This window comes from Podarcis erhardii (assembly GCF_964252035.2).
Source record: "Podarcis erhardii genome assembly, chromosome: 1".
Taxonomy (NCBI): Eukaryota; Metazoa; Chordata; class Lepidosauria; order Squamata; family Lacertidae; genus Podarcis; species Podarcis erhardii.
In genome coordinates this window covers 45,740,998-45,766,224 of record NC_138497.1, presented here as the reverse complement: position 1 = coordinate 45,766,224, position 25,227 = coordinate 45,740,998, and the positions used below count along the sequence as shown (strand labels likewise).

Here is a 25,227-nt window from a genome sequence, read left to right as displayed (position 1 = left end):
CAATTACCGAGAACATTTCCAGGATTATGAAAACAGCTGATTCATTTTTCATCTTCTCGTCCTATGCGTTAACTTGGCAGTCAGCATACTAAATCAACCTTTTGTAGAATCACGTTTTCTCCCGGCTGTTTTGTCATCAGCTTCCCAGGATTCTATTGTGTAACTCCCTCCCCTCTTCCCCAAAAACGCCTCTAAGGCTTATGCAGAATCTGGCGGCTTCTACAGCATAATGCAGTTTTCAGTAGCTATGGCAGCCACAGCCAAGTAATGAAGCAGAATGCTTTGCTGCAACCATATATGGAGGCTTGGATCACAGAACCCAGGCAAAAGGCAAAATACAGTCCCTGAAAACCATTGTCAGATTTAAAAAAAACAAAAAACAATTCAGCCAAATCAGATTCCCCGAGTCCCTAAATATTAGGTATAACTTAGTTTTGAGATTAAAAAAAAAAAAGAGTAGGGATGAAAAGAAAGCTATTCAGTATCCCTGCAAATCAATTAAGGCTAGCACTTTAAGCACTTAGGAGTCTGAGTTATAACACAACAAGCTCATTCATTGATTTGCATTTTTGTCTGATACCTCTCCTCCCAGCACATCTATCCAATCAAGAGGCTGTTTTCAATACCACACCATAACCTCGGCGTAACACAGCAGCAGCAGCAGCAGCAGACTACAGCAGCTGCGCAGGACCAGACATAAAATTTAACCCATACAGCACAGCTCAGGCTAGATACTGTTCTTTCTTAAAGCTCTTATTTCTATCATGAGACAGTGCAGCTGGGATGCAGACCCAGAATCATTAAAAGGAAAGAATAAGCTGTGTGTGAACTTCAGAATATACATTATGTAAACATTCCCAATGGTCTCCCCTAGTATTAAGAGCAGTGGGAAGGCTTCAGAACTGTGAAAGCGTGGCCATGCTACTATAAAAAATAAATGCATTTGTAGGCAACTGTATTGCTAAAAAGGAAGCAAAGATTATGGGTGGAATTCAACAATTTTTACAAATGTGATAGCATTTCAGTATGCCAGATGGAATGACCACCTCCTTCCCTCATTCCGTGCTGTTCAGGGGGTTCTTCGGACACATACACCAATGGCTGATTTCAGGGGTCAGAGGGAGGAGTGGGGGACAGCCCTACTGTGCAAGTGGAAGTTGACAGAGTTTGTTAGATGAATTCTGCCCAATATCCTTGCAACCTTAAAAAAATGAAATCAGCAGAATTCAGATGAATGTCATTTTATTTCAGCTAAATCCTTTTAAACATACCTTTCTGTTTCAGCTGGATAAAAGCTATGAGGAAGGGAAGGGAAGTCACCATCCAAATCCAGCCATTCAAGAGATCTGCAACTCACTACAGAAGAGGACTCACTGATCTATAAAACAGGAAAGATGGGGAAGGAAGTAAATACCACAAGATGATTAAAGTAATTGCTAGAATCACTGTTGCGAGTTTTTGATGTAAGATCACAGCCCCTGCTCCACAGAGCAAAGAGTTTTGACAATGAAACCTAGATTTAAATCCTACTTTCACGTCTTAGGCTGGGCCTTATACCCAAGCCAACCATGAAACAAAGAGCTTGGGTCCTCCTGGCTGACAATGATGGCTATAAATATGTACGCAGGAAGAGGACTTATGTTACATTCAGGGTTTCCCCAGTGATTCTGAATGCTAATGTGCACAATGTATTGGATACAAATTCAGCACAAACTCTAAAGAAGTGAATAGGAATCCTCAAAAGATGTGTCATTTTTCCCTAAACCTGAATTTAATTTCAATGAGAACAAGAAAACGTCCTGTAAAATTGTGCCCATTCCAGCTACTGTACAGCAAACCTACCACCTCAAGATTCCTGTGCTGCAGTTCCAACTCTTATGTGTGCGCGGGGGCACAATGCATGAAAGTATGCCAGAATCAAACTATTTGCTGCCCGCTGCTGTTTATTGATTGACAGCAGTGCATGTGTACAGGATCTAGGGGTTTAAGTTGAGCAGAAGCTTAACATCAGTCAACAGTGTGATTCAGCAGCAAAAAAAGTATCACTATTCTATGATTCAGTGGAGGAGGGAATGCTTAAGGACTCCAGCAGAAGAGAACCCTGAAGGACTCTGGAGGCCAAAGTCCATGTGGCATGCCACATCACCTTCTTCTGAAATTGCCCTTCTAGGAAGGACCAGAACCACTGTAAAACATGTGACCCAAAGCACCATCCTGACCAAACAACGCAAAGGACACCACAGTCAATGGTATCAAGTGGGACGCAGCAGCAATTCCCTAACCTTGTCTTTGGGGCATGCTGTTGTTTTAGAAGGTACATAAGTTTCCTGCTGGCAAATAACTAACCATGGTGTTCTCATATTTACTACAGAGAACTGACATTAGCAGTCAATGAAACAAAGGGGGGGGGGAGCAACAAACAATACTCTAAACTTACAGATCGTCTTTGTCTTAAAAGGGCAGCCTCAGCTGGGTGGTTGAACCTAAATTTGTGAGCTTTGCCCAGAATAACCAGAGCTCCTAAAAACAGGAGTAAGAAAAGGCAAATTGAGAAACTAGCAGTTATTTAAACTGTTATGCAAATATTTGACTTTTCCTGTGTATTTATAGTACATTTTACTACAAATATGGTATCTTTCAAAGCTACAATTAGATATAACATATTATCTGTTATTAACAATTTATTTTTGTTAACAGTCTAATTCTGAAAATATTCTGGCAACAAAAAGACATTTTAGATCCCACTTTGGAATTAACTGGGCTTCTCAATTTTTTCAAAATACCTTCGAACACTTTTTTATTTTTATTTATTTTATTAATAATATTTTTATTAATTCATAAGGAAAATGCCCAATCCCCTTTGATCACTTTGGTTGCCTTTTTCCTGCAGATTTTCCTGTTCAATTGTATTTTTATTTTAACTGTGCACGGTATCCCAAATTCAGCTGCACCATAATGGTATCATGATGTTGGCAGATTTATTTTCATTCTCTTTCCAAGCAGCATCGTAAAATTATTAATACAGATATGCCACAGTATGTTCACCACTGCTGGCACTGCATGTAGGATGAGACTTGCACACCAGTGCTGAAGGCACCTTTATAGTGCTTCTACTTTGAAAGTTACTTGAAATGAAATGAGATTAATCCAGAACTTTAAGACTACGAATATATCTGGTGCATCACATCATTAATATATTCACAATTGTACTCAAGAGACATTCAGCTATTGACTTCCATTAAAAATATCTGAGGCACTGAGCCAAAGCTATCGGGTATATGCAGCTGAAATAAAGCTAATGTGTTTTATAGAAGGAAGTATTCATCCTGGGGCTTGTCTTTAAAATTCCAATTTAGCTAGGGTAGCCTAGAGTAAAACAAATATAGAGCAATTATTGCAGTCACAAATTTCTATAACAACAAATGATATGGAGTGTAGGCCCATGTTCTCAGAAGTCCCACTGAAATCAGGAGTACTCACTTCTGAGAAAACATGGCCAGGATCAAGTCATGCAGTGCTTCAATGTACTTTATAATCCTGTTTCATAAATCTGTTCTCAAATCATTTTACATATCTGCCAGGTGTGCTTGACGGCGGCAGTACTGTAAAAGAAGTACAGGATTTACCTTGTGACAAACGAACAGAACCTGTGACTTCATGACCATTCACAACGCAATGCGCTCCCTGAAGAGGCCGCAGAGTCACAATCCCATGCTGGTTGTCTACAATGCAATGGTCCCTTTCAATGCACTGACCCTGCAAAACTGCAAAACACGTGGATTTATTATTTATTTAATTCTTATTGTTTTTCGCAGGGTGGTGAAGGAGAAACATTCATTATTTTCTTGGTACAAAACTCCAGTGCAAATATCAAGAAACACTAGTAAGGATAATCGTGCTATTTGTTATTAATCTGTACTACCCTTAAAATAATTCATGCAATGCGAGGAAAATTTATGACAAGTCTCTGCCAGATGGCTCACAATTTAAGCAGCACAGTTACCGTATATTCTTGAAGAATTAGGTTAATCTACTATACAGGATTTAAATTTATTCTTCGCAAATGATCATTCTAACCAGTTTTCGAAAATAAAACCAATTTGTTCTGAAGGCATCTGTACTGCTCTGTCCATTTGTTTCCTGGTATAGTACAGCAACCATGTTATTTAGTTTCCAATTTGCGATGCTATTTTAATAAACACATTTTTTTTTACTTGCTGTGTGAGACAGAGTGCAAGAAATTTGTGGGGGGGAAATCCAAGTGAATGTTCAATAAACAGGTTCTGGCATTCAGTTCTTCATCAGATCACCCTCCCATCCTCCATTTGATTAATTTCTGTCATGTGTAATTTTGACCTTGCTATGGACTATTTGTTGGTCTCCGTATTTGCAGCTGGGCAGGAATTTGTTTACCAGGCCGATTGGCCCCAGTCCGGTGGTTGTGTCTACCTCACCACAATACTCACAACTTTGGTGGTTTAGGCATTAGATAAACCTTATCTAATGGCAGGGGCGGAGGAAGGGGTGTGTGGAGGCTGTGGGCCGTCCTGGGTGTCGCCACTGGGGGGTGGGGTGACAAAATGCCAGGCGGCACTCGCCGTGGGGCCTGAAACATCCCTGAGCCATGTGTCTCTCTGCCTGCTGCCTGCCCACCCAGCTGTAGAATGGCTGAGTGGGGGGAGGCAGGCAGACTCCGGAGGCCCTGCGGTGTGCCCCCACCTCTATGGGCTGCTCGCCCCGCCTCTGGGTGCACCGCCCCAGGCGCCCAAGCAGCTTCCTCCACCGCTGAGTCTTGGATGGAGGGGAGGCTATGGTCTCTGCCTACCCCTCCAAATGTAATGGTATCTCACTAAAGGGATCCAGGAGCAGTTGCTTCTGACCTTATGCACAGGCGGGAGTTTGGGCCACAGCACACCTCAAGATGGCGATCCCTGTGGGGGTCCTTCTATCTGATGCAAGTCATAGGACGGTTGGGTGGCCCAAGGTTTCACTTCTGGCAGGTGGGCCAGAAGTCAATGGTTGTGGCCCAATGTCTACGCCAAAACTCTTGCATCTGTAACCAATAAAGTTGCAGCCTTATTTGACCCAATGAGTTGTGTCTGGTTCTTTCTAATTAGTAGAGACGCCTTGTCTGGTTCTTTCTAATTAGTAGAGATGCTGTGGGGGTGTGGCACTTTGGCACACAATACACAGGTCCTCTCAGAGTTGCAACACTTTTAAAACATCTGCCTCCAGTTCAGCAGAATGCCTGTACAGACCCAATAAAAGAAAACCAAAAGAACCAAAAAGAGGCCCAGTCATTATGGGGACCTTGGGGTAGCCATCAGCACATCACCCCCAAAACCAAATTAACTTTTCCCACAGCTCTAGCATATGCATGCTAACCTCTCCTACCAGGTCTACTCCCCACTGGAGTGAGGCAACTGAACACGCACCATCCTTGTTAGGTTCGGTGTAGGTTTTGGGGAAATCACAGGATGTTGCATTTCTCATGATTTCTCTGCAAGAGTTTGGGGTCTCCCTCATAATTCTTACCGATATCCTGTTCCTGGTTTGAATCACTTCTTCCAATTTTGGTTGTTCCTTCCTACAAAATTGGAACAATCACAGTAAGTTATTATTATTATTATTATTACTATTATTATTTTAAAGAGACTTGGATAGATTTATGTATTCCTTCCACGCACGTGTGCAGATTTTTATACTTTGTTGTGTAACATTTCCACTACATTTATCATTTATCTGCTTGAGGCAATTGATTTGGTTTTTAAAATTTCAGGTGAGAGAAATGACTCTAGACAATAAGATTCAAAAGCCTATGGTCTTCACATGGTTCAGAACATTTAGATTTTCCAACGCAAACTTTCCTGATGCATTTAATCAGAAAGTATTTCTTCATACAGTGCACCGTTAAACTATGGAATTGACTTTCACAAAGGGTGGTGATTAGAGGATTAGACAAATTCATAGAGAATGAAGTTTGCAGTAGCTACAAGCCATGATAGTTATATGTTCCACCTTTAGCGAGAGACCTCAAGTTTATAAAACCATACCATGTGCATCTTGGCTTGCTCTGTGTTGCAATGCTGATTTCTGCTATGCTACATAAAATGTTTCATCCTTCTGAATTTTCTCATAACAAGCTATCTACCATATTTTAGCCTTCTAGATGGTTTGGAAGCATTTAATACACAAGATTTCAAACCTACACTCCAACTCTAAAATCTAGCAAATCTATTACTGAGCACTATAATTTTAGCACTTATCTCCTGGCATAAAAAGAGCTATTCACTCAAAAGAAAGAGTTATCATTTGCTTTGTAAAATATTTTAACGGTCAGCATGCTTGTTATTATACACGCATCCTAAATCAGCTTTTTTAAAAGGGTAATAATAGAATGCTGGGATAAAATTGAGTAGTGTACTTAAGTGCCATTGATTTCAGTAAGAACCACAAATTATGAACTGGATTACAGCCTTAAATTAATTAAGACAGATATTATTTCCAAATAAAACAGATGGAAGAAATAATCCTTGCCTAGAAAAATTTGCAGATAACAACAACAAAAAATAAAAAATGAAATCTAGTCCCCGCAAGAGCCGAAGTGAAGGGTGGCAGATCAACAGATAACACTGTACAATAGTAACACACTTATTAAACACAGCAATGATGAGGGAATTATATTCCTGTGTAGTGTTGTACGAGACTCATATGAGAAAAATGATTAGTTGCCCTAACAAACTTCTTATGTAGGAAAGGTTACAAAGATGCAAGAAGTTCAGCCACTGCTTCTTCAGAATATTTATCAGCAGATCAGAAAAACATCAAACAACTGCTGCCTAAATTAAGTTCTGAGGGTCCAGAAACCTTTTCTGATGTATTTTCTGAACACCACATGTTCAGCAAGTTGACACTAAGAGATGGCATGCGGATGAAAGCGCACAAAATGAAAAGAAAGTTGAGAGGGAGACAAAAAGGTGAAAAGAAGTATAAGAAATTGAGGGGGCGGGGAGAGAAGGAAGCTTATAAATATTTGAGAACCTAAAAAAGCAGAGATAAAAAGGTATGGGGTAAGGCCCAGAGTAGAGGAAGAATATGCTTTGGAGAAGAAAGGTAAGGGACAAGGGGTCTGTACCTTGTGTTCCCAAGTCGCCTCAGAAACGTGGAGCTGGCCCCTCTCCTCCTTAGAGCTTGCCAACCTTCATTCTTATTAACCCTCCTCCTGCTCATATTGCCCACTTCACACAGACAATGCTGTTTCAGCCCCAGCAGCAGAAGGCAAGGCAAAGGGAAGTGCCGGACTGCAGAAGCACAGCAGGATAGATGCTAGGGAGATGCCCTGGATTGTGTCAATTGTTTCCCTGCAACTTGCCTGGACCACCCAACTGCCTCAGTCTCCCTTCCTCAGCTTCCATTCTCCTCACATTCATAGTGCTGCTGCGATGACCCAGCTCTCAGAAGTATGCCATCACACTATAGTTTGCAGCACCATCTGTCTACAGGGATGTGAACTACAGTGTGATGACAGCATTGCACAAATAAATATGTAGGATAAACTGCTTTGTAAATGTGTTTGGCTTTTAAAAGTAAGGTATATGTATATGTGGGACGCAGGAGGCGCTGTGGTTTAAACCACAGAGCCTAGGACTTGCCGATCAGAAGGCTGGCGGTTTGAATCCCTGCAACGGGGTGAGCTACCGTTGCTCTGTCCCAGCTCCTGCCCACCTAGCAGTTCGAAAGTACGTGAAGGTGCAAGTAGATAAATAGGTACCACTCCGGTGGGAAGGTAAACGGCGTTTCCATGTGCTGCTCTGGTTTGCCAGAAGCAGCTTAGTCATGCTGGCTACATGACCCGGAAGCTGTACGCCGGCTCCCTCGGCCAATAAAGCGAGATGATGCCGCAACCCCAGAGTCGGTCATGACTGGACCAAATGGTCAGGGGTCCCTTTACCTTTATATGTATATGTATCTAAATAAATGAAATCTGGACCTAGTTCACACAAAAAGCAAACGTTCCTAGGTATGTGAATGTCAAAAGACACATTATATATAAGGCATGCTATTTTTCAAAAGATTAAACCAATGATTATGTGAGCCCTGTCCTGAGAGAACATTTTATTTATAATTTCTTTCCTAAATATATTCAGGCTCTTTGTCACAAGTAAATCCTATACTTTTGTTTTTACGCAAAACTGCTGCCACACCTGGTAGACATTGTAAAATACAGGTAAACAAGAAGAGTGCAAGGGTTAAAGCACCTCTCATGTAGCATGATCTAAAGCAGGCTTCTTTTCCTTTGCTGTTCATGCGAGATAGCAAGACAGCACTGTTCACTATGTAGAGGAAAAATATTAACATTTTACCTTCTTGATCCTCAGATGAAGGTAACAGACACCTGAATCTAAAAAGGCAAAGCATAAAGAAAAGAAAAGGCAGCATCTAGAAGCAAAGAAAGAGGGGACAAAGTTGTTAGTGCAGCGTAAATGAAACAGACAAGAGGGTTTAATGAAAATCCCTGTTAGTGAGTATGCAAATAAGGTTTCTTTCTATATAAAGCTATATTCACTCTCTCTCAGGTATTGCAGAATTGACTCTTGTGCAAAAGCGACTATGAAAGCCATTCTTTCTACTGTGTCAGAACTGTTAACTTGGTTAGATTTCTGGTAGTCTCAGCAACTTAACAAAGGGAATAAACATTTTGAAGAAGTCTCGGCTTTCTGTTTCAGTGGGACACCAAGAGAAATATGGGGAAATATTGCATCTTGCACCAGTCCCAAACAATGGCATGTATATTCAGTCATGGGGGCCTATATGATATAAACTTTAATATGAAAAAGTACCAACAGCCATAAAGAATGTGCAAAAGAAAAAGCAAACACCAACACTCTTGGATCTGAAATGCTCTTTGAGAAGTAAAAGGGATAGAATAAATGAAACATCTGCAGGTAAATTATCCAAAATTTAAGATATTTTATGTCAGTTGAAGTGGGATGATACTCACGTTTTAAACAGTGGAAGTTAGTTTAGGAAAAGGGAAAAAATATGAGAATGTCAGGTGTATTGTTAATGCATATATTGCACATGCTTCCTAGACTAGGTTCCTTAATGGAGAATTTTAAATTGTCACAAAAACATTGTAAAGCATAAGCTCTTTCTATAATTTTGCTGCCATAATTTCTAGGAAGTTGAACTCCAGCTTTAAACGCGTTCACCAAACAAAAAGTGTCCAAACATGTATCACAGAATCATTTTAAAGTAAGAATTACACTTTTAATAAAGGTACAAAAGTAGCTGGCTTCTTTTTCTTATGCAGTTAATCTTCCTCTTTCTGGCTTAAATGGTTCTTCAGTTACTTACTCATAATAAGTCTGCAAAAATTCTATTTATCATGTCATTAAACTAAGCTTCACACTTGAAACAAAAGAAAGAAAGCTAAATGAACGTAGTATTTAGCAAGTTGGGCCTTTCTTTCCCTTTTTAGTATAAATCTTTAAACTCAAACTGCTATACAGTAGTACCTTGCTTTACAACCATAATCCATTGCAGAGGCTTTCGCCAATGGGGCCTCCCAAAAAAAATTGTACGTAATCCCCCCAAAAATGGGTTGCAATCCCAAAAAAGGTTGCAAACCAGGGCACACACTTCCGGGTTTGACATGTTTCTAATCCAAAACGTATGCAAACCAAGGTACCACTGTACTGTTAAAAATAAATTTCTCTATTTCCAAAAAGTTAGTGCCTTTTATAAGTCATCTTGCCCAGGAGTCTGGCCTCAAAAGGTTATCACTGTACACTGTACTTATAGAGAAAACATACCATACTTAGCACTTTCAGTTAAAACAGGCAAACTAATTATGGGGAAATTGAAATAAAATTATGTTTCCTATTTTCTCTTTCAGAATGATTGCTGAAATGTTTTTTATAACAATGTTTTAAAATAGTATAAGGAAAACTACAATATTAACAACTATAATCTTTGTATCTGATACCCACTGTGCACTACAGCTTTGTATAATAACCAGAAACTATTAAATAATCCATCGTTATTTAAAAATTTGGTTAAATATCCAAATTCACTGCTTGTCCATAATGCTGCGATTTTTGCTTCCATTGCTAAATTATTATATCCACTTTCTTAAAATTTTACTCTAAAAGCGTAAGTTTCTTCTGTTTCCCCATGGCAATGATGTAGTCTATATGGTATTACTAAGCCCAAATAATATAACCTTCCCTTTTGTTTGCCAGACATATGAATAGAAGTATTAAGAAAGAGGTGCAAAATTTCTATTGATGGAATAGTATAGATTTCAGATTCTCTCAAAACCTTAAAGAAGAATGCAATTATTTTATCTCATCTCACAATGATAAACTCTATACTATTTCAAACTATTTGTGTCTATATTATTACTATTAAGCAAACACAGCAGGTTAAACTTTTTTTCCATATTCAGTATAACTACAGCTATTGCTATCTGAAAGTAAAAATAACCAAACAAACCAAGTGTTGCATCTCACCCTGAGATGATACAGCATAACTCCCGTACTAAGGATATCATAATCCATGGCCATTAAATGAGGTAAACTGGAATCTATCATCACTCCAGCTTTTTCCTTGTTGATATCCACACTGTATTCTTCCATGATAGCTTTCCTGTTAATCCACTTATCTGTCCAGTCTTTGGTCAACTGCTCAATCTTTGGAAACAGTAAATGAGGGGGGAAACGTACTTATTATAAAGCGTTACATAAAACCATTTTTTCCTGCAAGAAAGTACAAATTACTTAAGTTACTCTGATGGCTGCTGGGCAATTGTTCCTAACAGCATGCTTGTGAAGAGGATTTTAATCTAGAAACTTGATCTGCACACTAAGCAACAAGTTGCCCAGAAGGAAGAGCTGAGTCAGCCACTCTACAGAGACTAACTGGGACTATTTTGGTTCCTTATGTCACATGATCCCTGCTGGGCTGGAATCCTAGCCGTCTCTAGTGGTGATAGCAATATAGTCAAGTTCAGGCCAGCAGCTTCCTCCACTTCCAAGTTGTAATGGTAGTAAAAGGAGTAAGGTGACTGGTCCTCATTGCAAGTGTTCCCAGTATGAGACCCTGACACTTTAAGGTTGCTTTTCCCATGTACCTGCATTCATAAGGTCACTCTTTATGGGCCTTGGGGAAATATCCATGCATATTTGCTAACCTATGTATACACTCTTATAGAAATGCCACACAGATATTAGGGAAATTATTAATCATGCATACCTTAAGTTCATTCTGAAGAACTAATTCTGTAAGATTTCCTTCTCTGTCATCGCTCCACGAAGGACTAGAATTCCTCTGTTGAAACAAAATATTAGGGATGTAATGTTTCCATATTCAAAACGAAGGTGGATGATCTGAAGTCACAAGGTAAAGTAATATATCAGAATTATCCTATATTTGACCATCCATAGCTACATATGAAGTATTCCTAACCACAGCGGTAAGCACTGGAAAGAGAAGTGATATAGAAATTTTGATATTAATTCTTGACATAGATTTTGCTTTAGTTGTTGTTGTTTTGTGCATTTACTCTGTAATATTATGTATCAATGAGTGATTTGATTCTTGGGTTCCTGGTTGGGTTCCTGCATTTTGCAAATCTCTCATGCCTCACTCCTACACTGCATTTCATACTTATCTGACCCTGAAGGGTGGGAAGTTTATTTGTATTATTAGAAGGGCACAGATGGTTAGTCAGGGTGTTTTGCTAGGATGTTTTAAGTTCACGCCAGAGTGCTGACCCAGGAAGAAATATATGGGAATGGAATGTCCATAGTTCCTTAGTGAAAGCCTGGCTGTCAAGGCAACTGGAGGTTAAGTGCAAAAGCTGAGACCAAAGTTGATATCAGTGTAGAGCCATGTCTTTTTACATCCCTTGACCTGTAACCTCTTTTGATGTATGCAGTGATGCTTTATGATGTATGGCTATGTGTGTAAAACTCTATAAAAGCTTTGTTCCAACATTCCTCTGATGCAGTCTTTTCTAGCTGGCAAGGCTGCCCTATTGCGCCATCGTTTTAATAAACCGGGTTCCTACAGGAAGTTTGCTTGCTAGTCTCTTGGTTTCGTGGTCACTTAAAGGTATATTCCCTCACCTGAGCAAGGACTAGTGCATACCTTAAGTGGTGCGGAAGTAAATTCTTACCACAGTAAGGAGGAAATTCTGGATCTTACAGCTAAATCTCTGTTCTATTCTTATACGAGTGCATGGACCCAAGTTTGATGTCACCTTCTTTCCAGGACTTGACTGAAAGATTCCACTGGGAGGTCTCTGAAATTCTCTGAGATGACTCAGCAGTGCTTTGTCACATTGACTACAAAGCCATTGGGTGCTGGGCATCAGAAAGTAGATACCTATCTCCAGTGCTGCTGCTTCTTTTTCCTTTTTTTACTAAAAAATTGTTTAAGGGTACTCTCATTTTGACTCAAGAAAATCACCATTTTATACTTCAAATCGGGAAAAATAAATACAGTAAATAGACAAAAGTATAAAGATTCACAAAATGTTTATGTGTATGCGTCCCCCTGCATCCCCCCCGAAAAAAGCATTGCCTATCTCTGTGGGCTGGTGATATAAACTAAGGCATGATTCACTGAAATATCATTAATGCAGTATAGAAATATCATTAATACAGTATCATCATCTTCTGATTATTCCTTTGAATCTTGTGTGTTTGCAGTGACTGATTGAAGACCTTGCCTTTAAAGTCCCAAAGCCACTCTTGGAGTAATCTAATTTTAGGACAGCTAAAAAATTTTCCACAATGTATTTAAGACTCAAACCACGACTACCCTAAAGGGGTATATGTAATTTTTCAAAAATGAACAAACTCACTATTTTGGTCAATATGCTTAATTAAAGTTAACAATCATATCAACTTTATAATTTTGTTATAGCAAGTGACATTTGCACATCAACTAATAACCATTCCAAGTTTGCTTTGTATTTTGCTTTAAGCTGGAGATTTCTGGGTGTGTGCTGGGAGCATGTTACAGCATGTTTAGACCAGGCATGAGGAACCTGTGTGTCTTCAGATGTTTTTGGATTCTAGCTCTCATCATCCCTGACCACTGGCCATGCTGGTTGGGGCTGATAAGAGTTATAATCCATTAACATCTGCGGGTCAGAGATCGGCTCCATCCCTGACTTAGTTATTAATGATATCATTTGAGTTCTAGATTATTCAACTTTAAAGACATAACTATATTTAACTTATTTATTAAGAGCAGCTTCAGTGGTATAGCACATGCTGTGTACTCAGGAAGTCCCAGGTACAATGTCCAGCAGCTCCACCTAAATGCCACTAGTAACATCTGCATGGGAGCCTGGAAGATGCCCCCAGTCGGAGCAAGGACTACTGGGCTGGAGTAACAAATTGACTGACATGGTATAAAGCAGTTTCCTGTATTCTTAGTAACCCAACTCAGGCAAAAGTGATATTGCTAAAAATATATATTTATATACAGATCTATTGACTGGCCAATTTAGACTCCATTTAATTAAACATTTGTACAAACCAGCTCAAAGCTCATCAGCATAGCCTTCAATCTATCAATTTCTTCTCGCAATTCTCTAATCAGCTTCACATTTGCATCCTGAAATATAGCAAATATTAGAGAACAAACAAGCTTTTCAAAAAATAATAATACAGAAGTCATAGGACAGTATGGAAGCAACTGATTCCATATGGCTTGTTCTAAAAGAAATATGCTGGATGCTTAAGGGCATTGCTATGCCTTATTTCTTTTTCTTTCTTTCTTTCTTTCTTTCTTTCTCTTTCTTTCTTTCTTTCTTTCTTTCTTTCTTTCTTTCTTTTAGTGGGGGAGAGAAATCATGGATCTCATGCTGAGTTCATAATTCACCTACTGCACAGCATATCTATACTGAATCTCCCCCTTATCTCTCTGTTAAAATTCAGACCGTGATTATACTTGGTGTGAACATGTGTAGTAGGTACATATATGATGAAATCACACCTTAAGTATTAATTAACAGTACCACATTGAAATAATAACATTTTTATATGCACATAAACAGTAAGGCAAAAATGCTGTGGCCCTTCACAGATTATTTATTGGACTTTCACTTGTACTTTTGTAAGAGATATACTCCTTTACCCGTTACATGGAGAAGAACATTGATTAATAAATGATAAAATAACAACATGGTAGCTCACCTCATTTACCCGGGGTTTGTTAATAATGTTTTTGGCATTTGAGGCATACCGCAACGTACTCATGGTCTCATTGTAACAAGAGTTTGCAGGTGAGATAGCTACAGATAAAAAAAGGAAATACTGTGTAAATAAAAAAATTGATTGCAAAAACACACCACAGTTTTTATCCCTCCATGCAAAAACCACAAGACTATATAAACCCTATTTTCAATTTAGCCTGTCTGCATGAAGATGTCCAAGAGGGCTGAAAACAACAATGCAGCGTTTCCACCTTTGCAGAAACGCCCCTCCAAACCAAACCCTCTTCACACTACCTACAGTCTTGCCCAAGGCCAATCGGTAAGTCCTTGACTAAGCTGGAATTTGAAGTCTCATCTTAAGACTTATTCTGCATTGTGACTATAAAGTACTAGTGAGCCTCCCACTGGTTAATGTTAATTCAAGATAAATCACAGCAGATAAATCAAATGTACATTTTTGACAAAGTATGTATTGTTGAAAACATGGGTTATGATGGCTGACCTTCCTCTGGAGTAGAGGATCACTCAACCAAGCCTCTTAAATTTCAAGCTCCATAGAAACAGACAGGCACACAAGCAAACAGACGACGAGCCTGCAAGCACAGGTGCGTGGTTTAAAAGGGCTTAGCAGAAGCTGCCCCTATTCTCAGGAAGGTCAGACACATGGTGACACATGCTTTAATTATGCTCAGATTAGATTACTGCAATGCACTACACATGGGCTGCCTTTGAGCAGCCTCCAGAACCTTCAGCTGATCCAGAAGGTGGCAACTAAGGGTCTTCATGGGTGTCTGACTTTGAAAACGCATGCCACTGATTTTACAATAGCTTCACTGGGAAAAAATTAATGTGCACTGGATTTCTAAATGGCCATCCCCTCCCATACAAGCCTGCCTGCCCATGAAGATCGGCAGAGGAGGTCCTCATTGGTGGCAGGAACATGACTGGCTGGAACGCAGGAGAAAGCCTTCTCTGTGGCAGCACCTAAATTGTGAAATTCCTTGTCTCTTCAGTCATTTCTCTCTTGCCTAGCCAAGGCACCATTATTCTGGCAAGCATTTGGCCTGCTGTGTTGGTGAGCTATTGGTAGAGCGACCACTTGTTTTAGCCTGTTGCTTTTGATTGTATGACTAAGAACAGCCCTGCTCCATCAGACTAAAGGTCTGCCTAGTCTCCCACATCCTGTCTCCCACAGTGGCTCACCAGATGTCTATGGGAATCCACAAGCAAGACATGAGTGCATTAACCATCTCCCACTTCTGTTCCTCAGCAACCGGTATGATAGTGCATAATAACTAGTAGCTATGGATAGATTTATTCTCCATGAATCTGTCTAATTCCATTTTAAAGCTAAGATGTACTAATGTTTTATGAATGGATTTTATAGTTTTGCTTTTTTAAAAAAAAAAGGTCTTAGCAACCCTGAGCATTATGGCTACATGCATAAAAATCTGCTGAAATAAGTAAATGGCACACTCAACAAGGCAATCCTTCCAGCTCCCCCCAGCAGGCATTTTATTTGATGTTTGATTTTATAGCTTTTGCTGATGTTGATGTTTTGTATTGTATCTTTGTAAATCCCTTGGAAACTACTGTAGTTAAGTGGTACATAAACTGTTTAAATAAATAAAATACACCCTGCGAGGAAAATAGGATTGTTAACTTACTTGCGATCATAATGGTCTTGGAATTGCCACCCAGACTATCCTTCAGAAGCCAAGTGAGGATGGAGTCACGGTATGGAGTGTAAGCTTGACGCCTCTGGCTGCTGATACTGGCTCCAGAGTTATTGTCTGTGTGACTGCTATCCACTTCACTGGCTATGCTGTTTATACTCTGGCAGCTGCTGAACATCTGAGAATTTTGTGCTGAAAACAGGGAAAACAGTTGTAAGCCTCTGACGTGTACAATTTAAATCTCTGGTGGGGATCCTATGGCCCTCCAGATGTGCTTGGACTACAACTCCCATCAGTGATGGCCAACGGTCAGGGATGATGGGAGCTGGAATCTATCAACATCTGAAGGGTCAACAGGTTTCCCATCCCTGTGATAAATATACAGTCATCACTCAATTGTTGTGGAAGAACCACATATATTTACTTAATGTAGCACTTGTGTCAAAACTAAAATCATAATGGTTTGTTGCTGGGTTAATATTATTCCACAACAGATAGTACCACCATTGCAAATTGATCTGCTGGGTCAAATGTGAGTTGTATACCTAATAAATGATAGTAAATGTCACAATTCCTCCACTCAGGGCTCATCCAGACTTCTGTTTGTGCTGCAATTTGTAGGCACATCTCCATGCCGGTTCCCGCCCCCCTGGGAATACCTGCTATTTACCACTGAATTGGAACTAATGGCAATCTGCAGAAAACTCAAGTGATGTTTGTTCTGATTCAGTGGTAAACAGGTTTTTTCAGTGAGAGAGACAAAAAAAACAAAAAACCACACACACCACTCGAACCCATGTCTGGAAAGCACAAAGCTGTGACTACAAATCATGGCACAAATGGAAGCTTAGATGAGCCCTCACTGTATCTTCCTCCAAGCTTTTTTTATTTAAAGATGCTAGATACATGTTCCCTTGTTGTATAGCTCCCATGCAAACATACTAACCCAGCACTATTTTTTTTAATGACACAAGGCACCTTCCTGTTAGTGGCCATTGCTATTCGGAGTCAGAAGGTAGTTTACTTGCAACTTCATTCAGCATCTTTCAGCTCTTACTTCCCTGTGCCAGAGCTTTTTCCTTTTTGAAAATGCCGGAAGCAGACTGTATGTTTCCCCACATCAACAGGAACAAAATCACACAACTGCATTGTTAAAAGAGTTTGTTCTTGGGTATAGCTTGTGGTGAGTGAGAAGAGAGCTTAAACAAGAGCAGAGGTGTGGACGACACATTAAACCTTGGCTTAGTTCAGCACAATATGGGAATGAAAAACTGGGGATGAGAAGAGTAGCAAGTCTGTATGCTGCCGGTAAATCATAGTTTGGCTTACTGTGACATTCAAATGAGGCCAATGTTTAATTTATTGTCCTATGCTGAAGTCATTTCCCTTGGGAGTAACTACAATAGTTTACAAACACTTAATTGATTTACATGCCAAGTGAGAATATAATGCATCATCGTTGTTTGCCTGGTAAATTTTAAAGTAAGATTCAATAAGCCATTTTGTATGGCAGCATTATGTCTAGCTCTTGCTCCAATGAAAGATAACATTATTTATACCTAATGTGGAGATGACAATGCCAAGAGTAACCAATGATTTGTTAATATTGGCACCTTCTGTAATCCGATCTTTGCAGTAACTTGGATCAGCTCTTTCACTAAAACAAATCATGGAAAGAAGGAGATAAGTAACACTGTTCTATGGAATACAACAGCATAGCATCACATTTTGAACACAGTGAGTGGAATTCATTGTACAGTACTATTACGAACGCTTCCTCTGTATGAGCATAACAGCTTGCTAGTCGGAAAAACCCTCCCCACATGTTTGGAGGGTTCTCCTGACCTCCCAGAGCTAATTTCAGGGGCACCCAGGGAACACTGGAGGAAGCAGCGGGGGAAACCTCATTGTGGGGCTCCACTGACAGTGTTTGCTGGTGTGTATGTCTACTTATCGCTAACAGGAGTGCTCTTGTTCTCTGTCTTGAACAGAGATCTTGTAGTGTTGTTTGTTGGGTCTCACCGGCAGGCAATGAGGTTTCAAGGGGGAAAGGCTCAGCCTCAAAACTAGTTGCCATCCCTAAACCTGAGCATTTGATTGCTATACAGATGGGGAGGAAGAGACCAGCAAAGGAAACAAGTGTTGTTTTCTTTGTTTCCTTCTGAAACCCCCCCATATAACCCCCAAAGAGGGTTTTTGTTTGTTTGTTTGTCTGTTTCATGGCATGCATCCACTCTATACTAAACATAGTAAAAAGCTTTTAGGCCAATTCTAGCCCTCTCCCCCATTTCCTCTCTTTTAAAAACAGATTCCCTCAATGTTCTATATAGTCATTGTTTTTAGGTCCTTGTCAAGCTATTCTGTGTTTTAAAATCCTTCCTTAATTTCACAGTCTTATATTCTTTTGCATACCCGAGGAGTTCCCCAACTATGAAGAAACTGCTACTTTGCGGTGGTCCCATATTCTTCCACAATGATTGTCATTCAACCATCCAAGTTCACTATTAGAGTAAATGATAGCATCTCTGAACGATCCCTCTCTGCCCCTTTTGTTTTCATTTATCCTCAACAGATTACATTGCATTTTCTGCTCCAGTTTGATTCAAAACAATGCAAATATACCTGCTTCCAAAGGACCTAGATATGTTCAGTAGGAGGTAAAAACATTCCAAAGCTTTTTAACATGTATTTCTAACCTAAATTGCACTAAACAACCAGAAATGTACACATACATCTTTACTTAATATTTTCTGGTGCTTGATACTATCCCAATCAAATCCATATCTTCTTCCTACTTTGCCTCCTCTGTCCCCAGGATTTAGCTTAATTTCTATACTTTCACTGTACAATTTAAAATATTATTAGAATTGAGTGCATCAAAAGTAAAAAAAGTAATGTGGCATCAGTTTATGACTGTGGTTTTCAGCTTTCAAACTGTGTTTGGGTAATTCTGGAGTACCCCAAAACTACAAGTTACTAATCAGTAATGGCAGACGCAGGTGGCGCTGTGGTCTAAACCACAGAGCCTAGGGCTTGTTGATCAGAAGGTCGGTGGTTACCCGCTATGGGGTAAGCGCCTGTTGTTCGGTCCCAGCTCCTGCCCACCTAGCAATTCAAAAGCACGTCAAAGTGCAAGTAGATAAATAGGTACTGCTCCGGTGGAAAGGTTTCCGTGCGCTGCTCTGGTTTGCCAGAAGCAGCTTAGTCATGCTGGCCATATGACCTGGAAGCTGTCTGCGGACAAATGCCAGCTCCCTCGGCCTATAGAGCGAGATGAGCGCTGCAACCCCAGAGTCATCCGCGACCGGACCTAATGGTCAGGGGTTCCTTTACCTTTAATGGCAGACAAGCTTCCTTGAAACACAGTTTTCCCTTCCAATGACAATTTGGGATTATGTTAAGGTGATTACATTGAAGCTAGGTGTGAACATGCCCCAGAGTCCTCTGCAATACACAGGAGCCCCATGACAAGCAAGTTGATATGAAAATCCTTCCCTAAAAAGCAGAAAGTTTAAAAACAACTGGCTTACAAAATGCTATATTAAAAAGCAAAATATTACCTGCCTGCAAGGTCCACTAAGTTGATCTTGCTTGCAATTTCAGAGGGCAGATTGTTCTCTAATATAGCCTGAAAGGAAACAAATTCAAATTTGTGTGGATTTTGCCACACAAGAACACCACAAAAGGTAAGCATATATATCATGACCTTCACAAAACAGAATTGTACATAGGGTTTCAATAGTCTGGATCCTAATGTGTGGTAGCCTAAGGACTAATATGGTCAAAAGAGCTCCATCACATACATAGTTTTAGGCAAAGATTGGACTCCATGTGGTCCAATTGAAATTAACTAACTAAAAAAAGAAAGAAAATAAACAGACTTAAAAGCATTCCCGTCATTTTGATAAAATGGATTGATTGTTCAAATCAAAGCCAATAACTTTTATCTTTATGGGTTTCAAAAATTCTCCAATGGAAAATGGGACTAACCTGAGTATACTGGATGGTGAAGATAGCATGGGATCTGCTGCTGGCATCATGAATGTGTGTGGCTGCTGTAATTCTACATAGAAGAAAAAGCAGAAAAGTTTAAAAGTAATTGTCTCTAAGTCGGTATAGAAACAGATGATAGCCAATATTAAGAAGCAGAAGAATCAAGTTGGCACCATAGTTCCAAGATTGGATTGGGAACACTATCCATATCTGTTGTCAGGTATGTTTTTCAAGCATGAGGGTACCTGTGGAGGGCCACAGGTACCCCACCTGTGCTCTAAAGTTCTACCCTAGAAACCAGAAGTGAAAGGACTTTCCCTTAGAGTATTAATCTGTTAATTATGATTGGAAGTAAAAAGGAGTAACTGGAATAAAAATCAATATAAATAAGAAGGCAACATATTTAGGAGTTTTAAAAAGCAAAATACCTGTTTGCTATTCCTTCTTCCAGAAGTCCAACTACTTGTTTGTAGTCTGTAACCACATGTTGAGACAGACCTAACAGAGATTTTAAACACAATAGGACCTATCATTAATGAAACGTGCTTTCTATTTTTAGACCTAATATAGCCAGGTGCATTCAGATAACCCCATGCAAGAGCATTTCTGCATGTGTACTGCTGAGAGGAAAGAGTGTAGTAGCAAACCTTATTCCAGAGTGTCTCTGCAAGAAACAAGACATGTGTTTTTATGTCACTTACAGTCGTTGGGATCCTGAACTGTGGTTGATTGTGCAGGGGGGGGGGGAATCAAAACAACTGATTTGACAATAATGTAATGTGAACAACCTTTCTAAAACTAGGTTATCACTTCTGTGTTGAGTACAGATAAACCAAAACAAATTAGTGCAAGAAAAAAAGTGAAAACAATTTTTAACTATAAAAAAACCATTCTGTACGCTTGCAAGAAAGGAAACTACAAGACAGAGATGCTGCACTGCAGAATTCAGAATTAGTCTCCGCAGTCCCACTAGAGAGCAGCATACTGCAGCAATGCAACTTCAGTACTAATAATATAAAAGGCCCATCATAGGAACGATGAGTTGCTGCATTGGTAGTGACACACTGCTCTGTATTTACAGCTGCATGCAAGCACGTTGCTACTAAATTATGAAGCAACAAAAATAAAGAATGCAAAAATACAAGCTGTTTGCAGTTCTGTAATACCCCTCCGCTACAGCATCTCAAATAGGATTCAGAGAGCACAACTGCTGGAAGATCTCTCACAGCTACTGCAGTAGTTTGTACATTTTACTCCGGAAAGTCATATAAAATTAAGGTATGTCAATGGTGGTAGAGATGCAATAGCAGGAAAAGCACCATGTGGTTGTTTTAGAAAAGAGTGACCATTTTTAAATATCACAAAGATCTGGAAGTCTTTCTAGGCTAAAAATTGGTCCTGCATTGCATCATTTCCTGATGTTAAAAGATGCTGGTTCCTTAACAGCTGAACCATCTGGAAGAGAGAATTTTGAAACCATTCCAATAGGTAGCATTAAAAGGATTTCAGAGTTTTAAAAGGCTAAGATCTAGAAATTATTTACTGTAAATAATGATAGCATGGAAACTACCAAAAACATCTGGTACTGTTTCTTTCTTTTTAAAAACTGAGATTTGCAACTGGAAAATGTGCTGCTTGTAAACAGTGAGGCAAAATGCAGCTGAAAACTAAGGCGGGTGCCTTGTTCATACATAAGGTTACTAGGAATGCAAGAAGCATAGGACCCAAACTTGCATATTTTAATTGCACCTAAGGCCAGAACTAAACATTACTGAGGATGTGAGACTGCTGCTTAAAGTCTTCTCTCTCCCCACATAGTTTTTCCCATCCCCAAAACATGTATTAAAACAAAATGTGTGACAGATGCACCTTGCTGCAAGTTTCCTTACAAGTAGCAGCCAATGGAGTGGAGCAGAGCAGAGGAATTAGCAATGAAATGATGTCATATTCCACATTTTATTTTACTAGACTCATGAGGGACACATGATAACAAAAAATGCTACTTTCTGTGACAGCCAATAGCCTGCAATTATGACTATTTCTAATTAAACTTAAGTTCATTAACTGAAACCAACAAGTACACAGACTTCACAACTCTCCTGCAAACTGCTGGATTTTTGAGTTGCTTTTGCTACCTATAAACTCTTTACTGCCTGGACTTTTAAAAAGCATAATGCGTGCAAGAATAGAAAAATTAAGTTTTGCTCTTTATTGCAGAAATTAAAACCGTGCTAATGTTATCCATATAACAAAATTCCATGATGGAAAAAACATGGACTGGTGTAATTCAGCTCATTTTGAATAGTCAGAAGCCGCTGGCCTGGTGGGGTGGTGGGGTGGAGCTGCAACATTAGATTCCTGGCAGGTGTGTAGCTGCTGCTTGCCAGGAGTGGGAAAGACAATGGGGGTAGGGACACTGGCATGATGCAGGCAAATCAAGAGAAGCAGCACTCGCATTTCCAAGTACTTTAAAATCCCGTGATCTGTCTTTAAGGTAGGCAATGCCCGTAATGCAGAATTGGAAGTATTTTATAGTTTCCACTTCTATGGAGGAGGCAGCTCCATCCCTTTATGTTTGCAGAAACATTCCTTCATGGGAATAATTTACAGGCAAGGGAGTTTGTTGTTCTGGAACAGGTTCCAACAATATATAACTAAATTAGGGAGAGTTTGGCTGAACAATTTACAAACCCTTCTTGATTCTAGGGCTACACACATAATCCACCATCCTTGGCAATAAGTCCCATGAAATGCAATGGAATTTATGTCTGAGTAAACAGGCATAAGATCACACAGTAAATTCCTTAAAACCCATGCGCCTATTTCAGTTACATACCCTCCAAGACGCTGAGGTGAAAAACTGGGATGCATGTCTAGGGTCATGCTTCTATGCAAGTCACATGATCTGCACAGGATTGCGGCCCTCAAAAGATGCGTTTTGAGGGGGGCTGTGGTCTCATGCCCCCAAACACACATTTTGGGGTGCCACACAAGATCATGGCCCCCTTTTTTCAGGATGAGATAGCAGCACCCAAAATGGGTGCCAGGCTCCCACTTGAATGTCCCGCTTTTATCGAGACAGTATGCAGTTACTAGGATATACCGGTAGTGTTCCTTTTTAAAATGTCACCACTTTCTGAAAAGCTTAGCTTGAGAATATATGCAGAAATATATGGACCACAGTTTTCTTTGCCAACTGTTCATCTAAAAGCAGCCTTTCCCAACGTCAGTCACCCCTGGGCCATTGGCCATATTGATTGAGCCTGATTGAAATTACAGTCTAAAACATCTGAAGGTCCACTTAGGTTGGGAAAGGCTCCTCTAAATAAATAATTTGAATGAAAGAGGGGAGTAGTAAAGTGAGACATTATCCTACTTTCTAAAAAGCTTTTAAATATGCATATACATGCACCAAGCTACCATCTGGCTAGTAACTCAAACTGAATCACCAGTTTAAAATCAATTCAGTTTATGTGGTCTCACAACAGCATTTTAAGTCTACCACATGACACTGTTCAACAAAGGCAGTATTTCACATATTTCAGGCATCTAGCCAAATCCTTCTGAACATTTGAACTGCTAATGTTTCATCATTAGCAACAGAAGTGCACCAGAGCTTTGATGGAACTTATGGGCCTATCAGAAGACACAGACGCTAGGCAACAACCACCATATATGGAATGTACAAGCAGGATTCCCAGAATTTGGACAGATGCCATTTCCACTACAGTGTACTTTTTATGCTGTCGCTCTGGCTGCTATTATTATCTGTATCTTTCTTCCCATATATAATTAATGAAAGCAAAGGAAAAACGAAAATGAACAAATCACGCACATAATATCAATTTGCCATGTTAAAAGTCGCTGACCTTGAACATATGGACCCATCTCAGGATGTTCACGGACACGAAGAGTGTATGGCTTCTTATGGCCTGACTGCCTTAACAAGTCTCGGACTCGCTCGTTATAGATTTCAAGGAAACTGAAAAGTAGAGGGAATGATACAGGAATTCTGGGTCAGCCTGGATGTACTTCTTCACAAGCAGAAGCTATGCATGATGAGGAAAGAAGATCGTGCCTTCCTGCCCTGCCCACCAAACACACCTACTCCACCTCTAGGTTGTCCAGTCATAGCATTGTCTAGAGCCTAACATTCAGATCTTTCCTCCACTTGCGTTCAAGCCATCTCCTAGCTTGTTTTCTCGTCCTAAGCTCTGGAGTATATCAGGGGGCCAAACAGGCTCCATGAAGTGGGAGAGGACACTCAGGAGTGATTGTGTCAACAGCCCGAGGCATTCGGGTGTTCCAGAGGTCAGCCAGGGCTTAGATAGGGGCACCAGTCATATCACCTGGTAAAACCCCCAGAGCCGTTGGGAATCCCACTGGATCCATCAGCCTCCAAGGGCGGACCTTCCTAAAAGGTCCCCGCCCCCCCGCCTCTGCGAAGGGGAAAAGGTGCTGACAGCCTAAATCTCAGCAGGAAGTGATCTGACCATAACAAGGGACTGATGTCAATGTCCCCCCCCCACCTTCAAATCACCCTCTTCCTGCCCAGTCGAGAAAACAAGGTCCAGAGTGTGGCCTGCCAGGTACATTGGGCCGGTGACATATTGGGACAGCTCCATGGTTGTCATGGTGACCATGAAGTCCTGAGCCGCCCAGAGCCAGCTGCCTCGGCATGGATGTTGAAGGGTCCCAGAACAAGCTGTATATTTAACTACTCCAGCCACAATCATTGACGGTGTTAGGGCTACAGCCTTAGAGGACGAATTAGAATGGTAAAGACCTACAGAATCACATGACAAAGGGAAATAAAAACATACATACCTGACTTCTACTCTGCATGATGCTGACTGTTTTGTATAGTCATCTTCTCTTGAAAACAGACCCTACAGAAATCAGACATTTTCAATTTTTTTTTGCTTTCTGGATCACGGTGGAGGGGTAGAATCAATGAAATTTTAACAATGTAAATATTTGGTTTAATTAAATAAATACCTCACATATACGAGGTGTTAATCCAATGGATGCCTTGAAAAGTGAAGAAAGAGACAAGATTGCTGTTCATTTGTATTTATAAGGAGTCGCTTGGTATTTAAACAATGGTAAAATTTCCTTGGTACCATGTGACTATAGCATGGAAAGCTAAAAGAAAGAGGGAATCATTATGGGAGCAAAACTGTTTTAGATAACTGGTAGAGTCAGATCATAAAATTGGAGAGTTGTTCTGCGACAGAATTGGGGAGTGAAACAAGAACTGCATTGTGCAGAAGTCCACTTGTGCAGTTTCTGACCCACTCATCCTCACTGCTGCCCCCCCCCCAT

The 25,227-nt window shown here is 40.1% G+C and overlaps 1 protein-coding gene across 5 annotated transcripts in view; it reads right to left on the bottom strand.

The window, feature by feature from the left end:
• Positions 1–25,227, bottom strand: part of STARD9 (StAR related lipid transfer domain containing 9) — a 112,196-nt gene that overhangs the window by 55,334 nt on the left and 31,635 nt on the right. For 4 of the 5 annotated variants that reach the window (XM_081857262.1, XM_081857261.1, XM_081857264.1 and 1 more), the window contains exons 5-20: positions 24,901–24,933; positions 24,730–24,791; positions 23,772–23,884; positions 20,331–20,400; positions 19,900–19,972; positions 19,470–19,537; positions 17,469–17,566; positions 15,901–16,101; positions 14,214–14,311; positions 13,555–13,632; positions 11,257–11,331; positions 10,515–10,694; positions 5,536–5,587; positions 3,627–3,764; positions 2,438–2,520; positions 1,272–1,378 (exon numbers count right to left, since the gene is read on the bottom strand). In XM_081857262.1, coding sequence (XP_081713388.1) covers positions 1,272–1,378; positions 2,438–2,520; positions 3,627–3,764; positions 5,536–5,587; positions 10,515–10,694; positions 11,257–11,331; positions 13,555–13,632; positions 14,214–14,311; positions 15,901–16,101; positions 17,469–17,566; positions 19,470–19,537; positions 19,900–19,972; positions 20,331–20,400; positions 23,772–23,884; positions 24,730–24,791; positions 24,901–24,933 — 1,529 coding nt within the window. Of the gene's footprint in view, positions 1–1,271; positions 1,379–2,437; positions 2,521–3,626; positions 3,765–5,535; positions 5,588–8,363; positions 8,440–10,514; positions 10,695–11,256; positions 11,332–13,554; positions 13,633–14,213; positions 14,312–15,900; positions 16,102–17,468; positions 17,567–19,469; positions 19,538–19,899; positions 19,973–20,330; positions 20,401–23,771; positions 23,885–24,729; positions 24,792–24,900; positions 24,934–25,227 lie in introns of those variants that run through there. The other variant, XM_081857265.1, reaches the window with a different exon arrangement.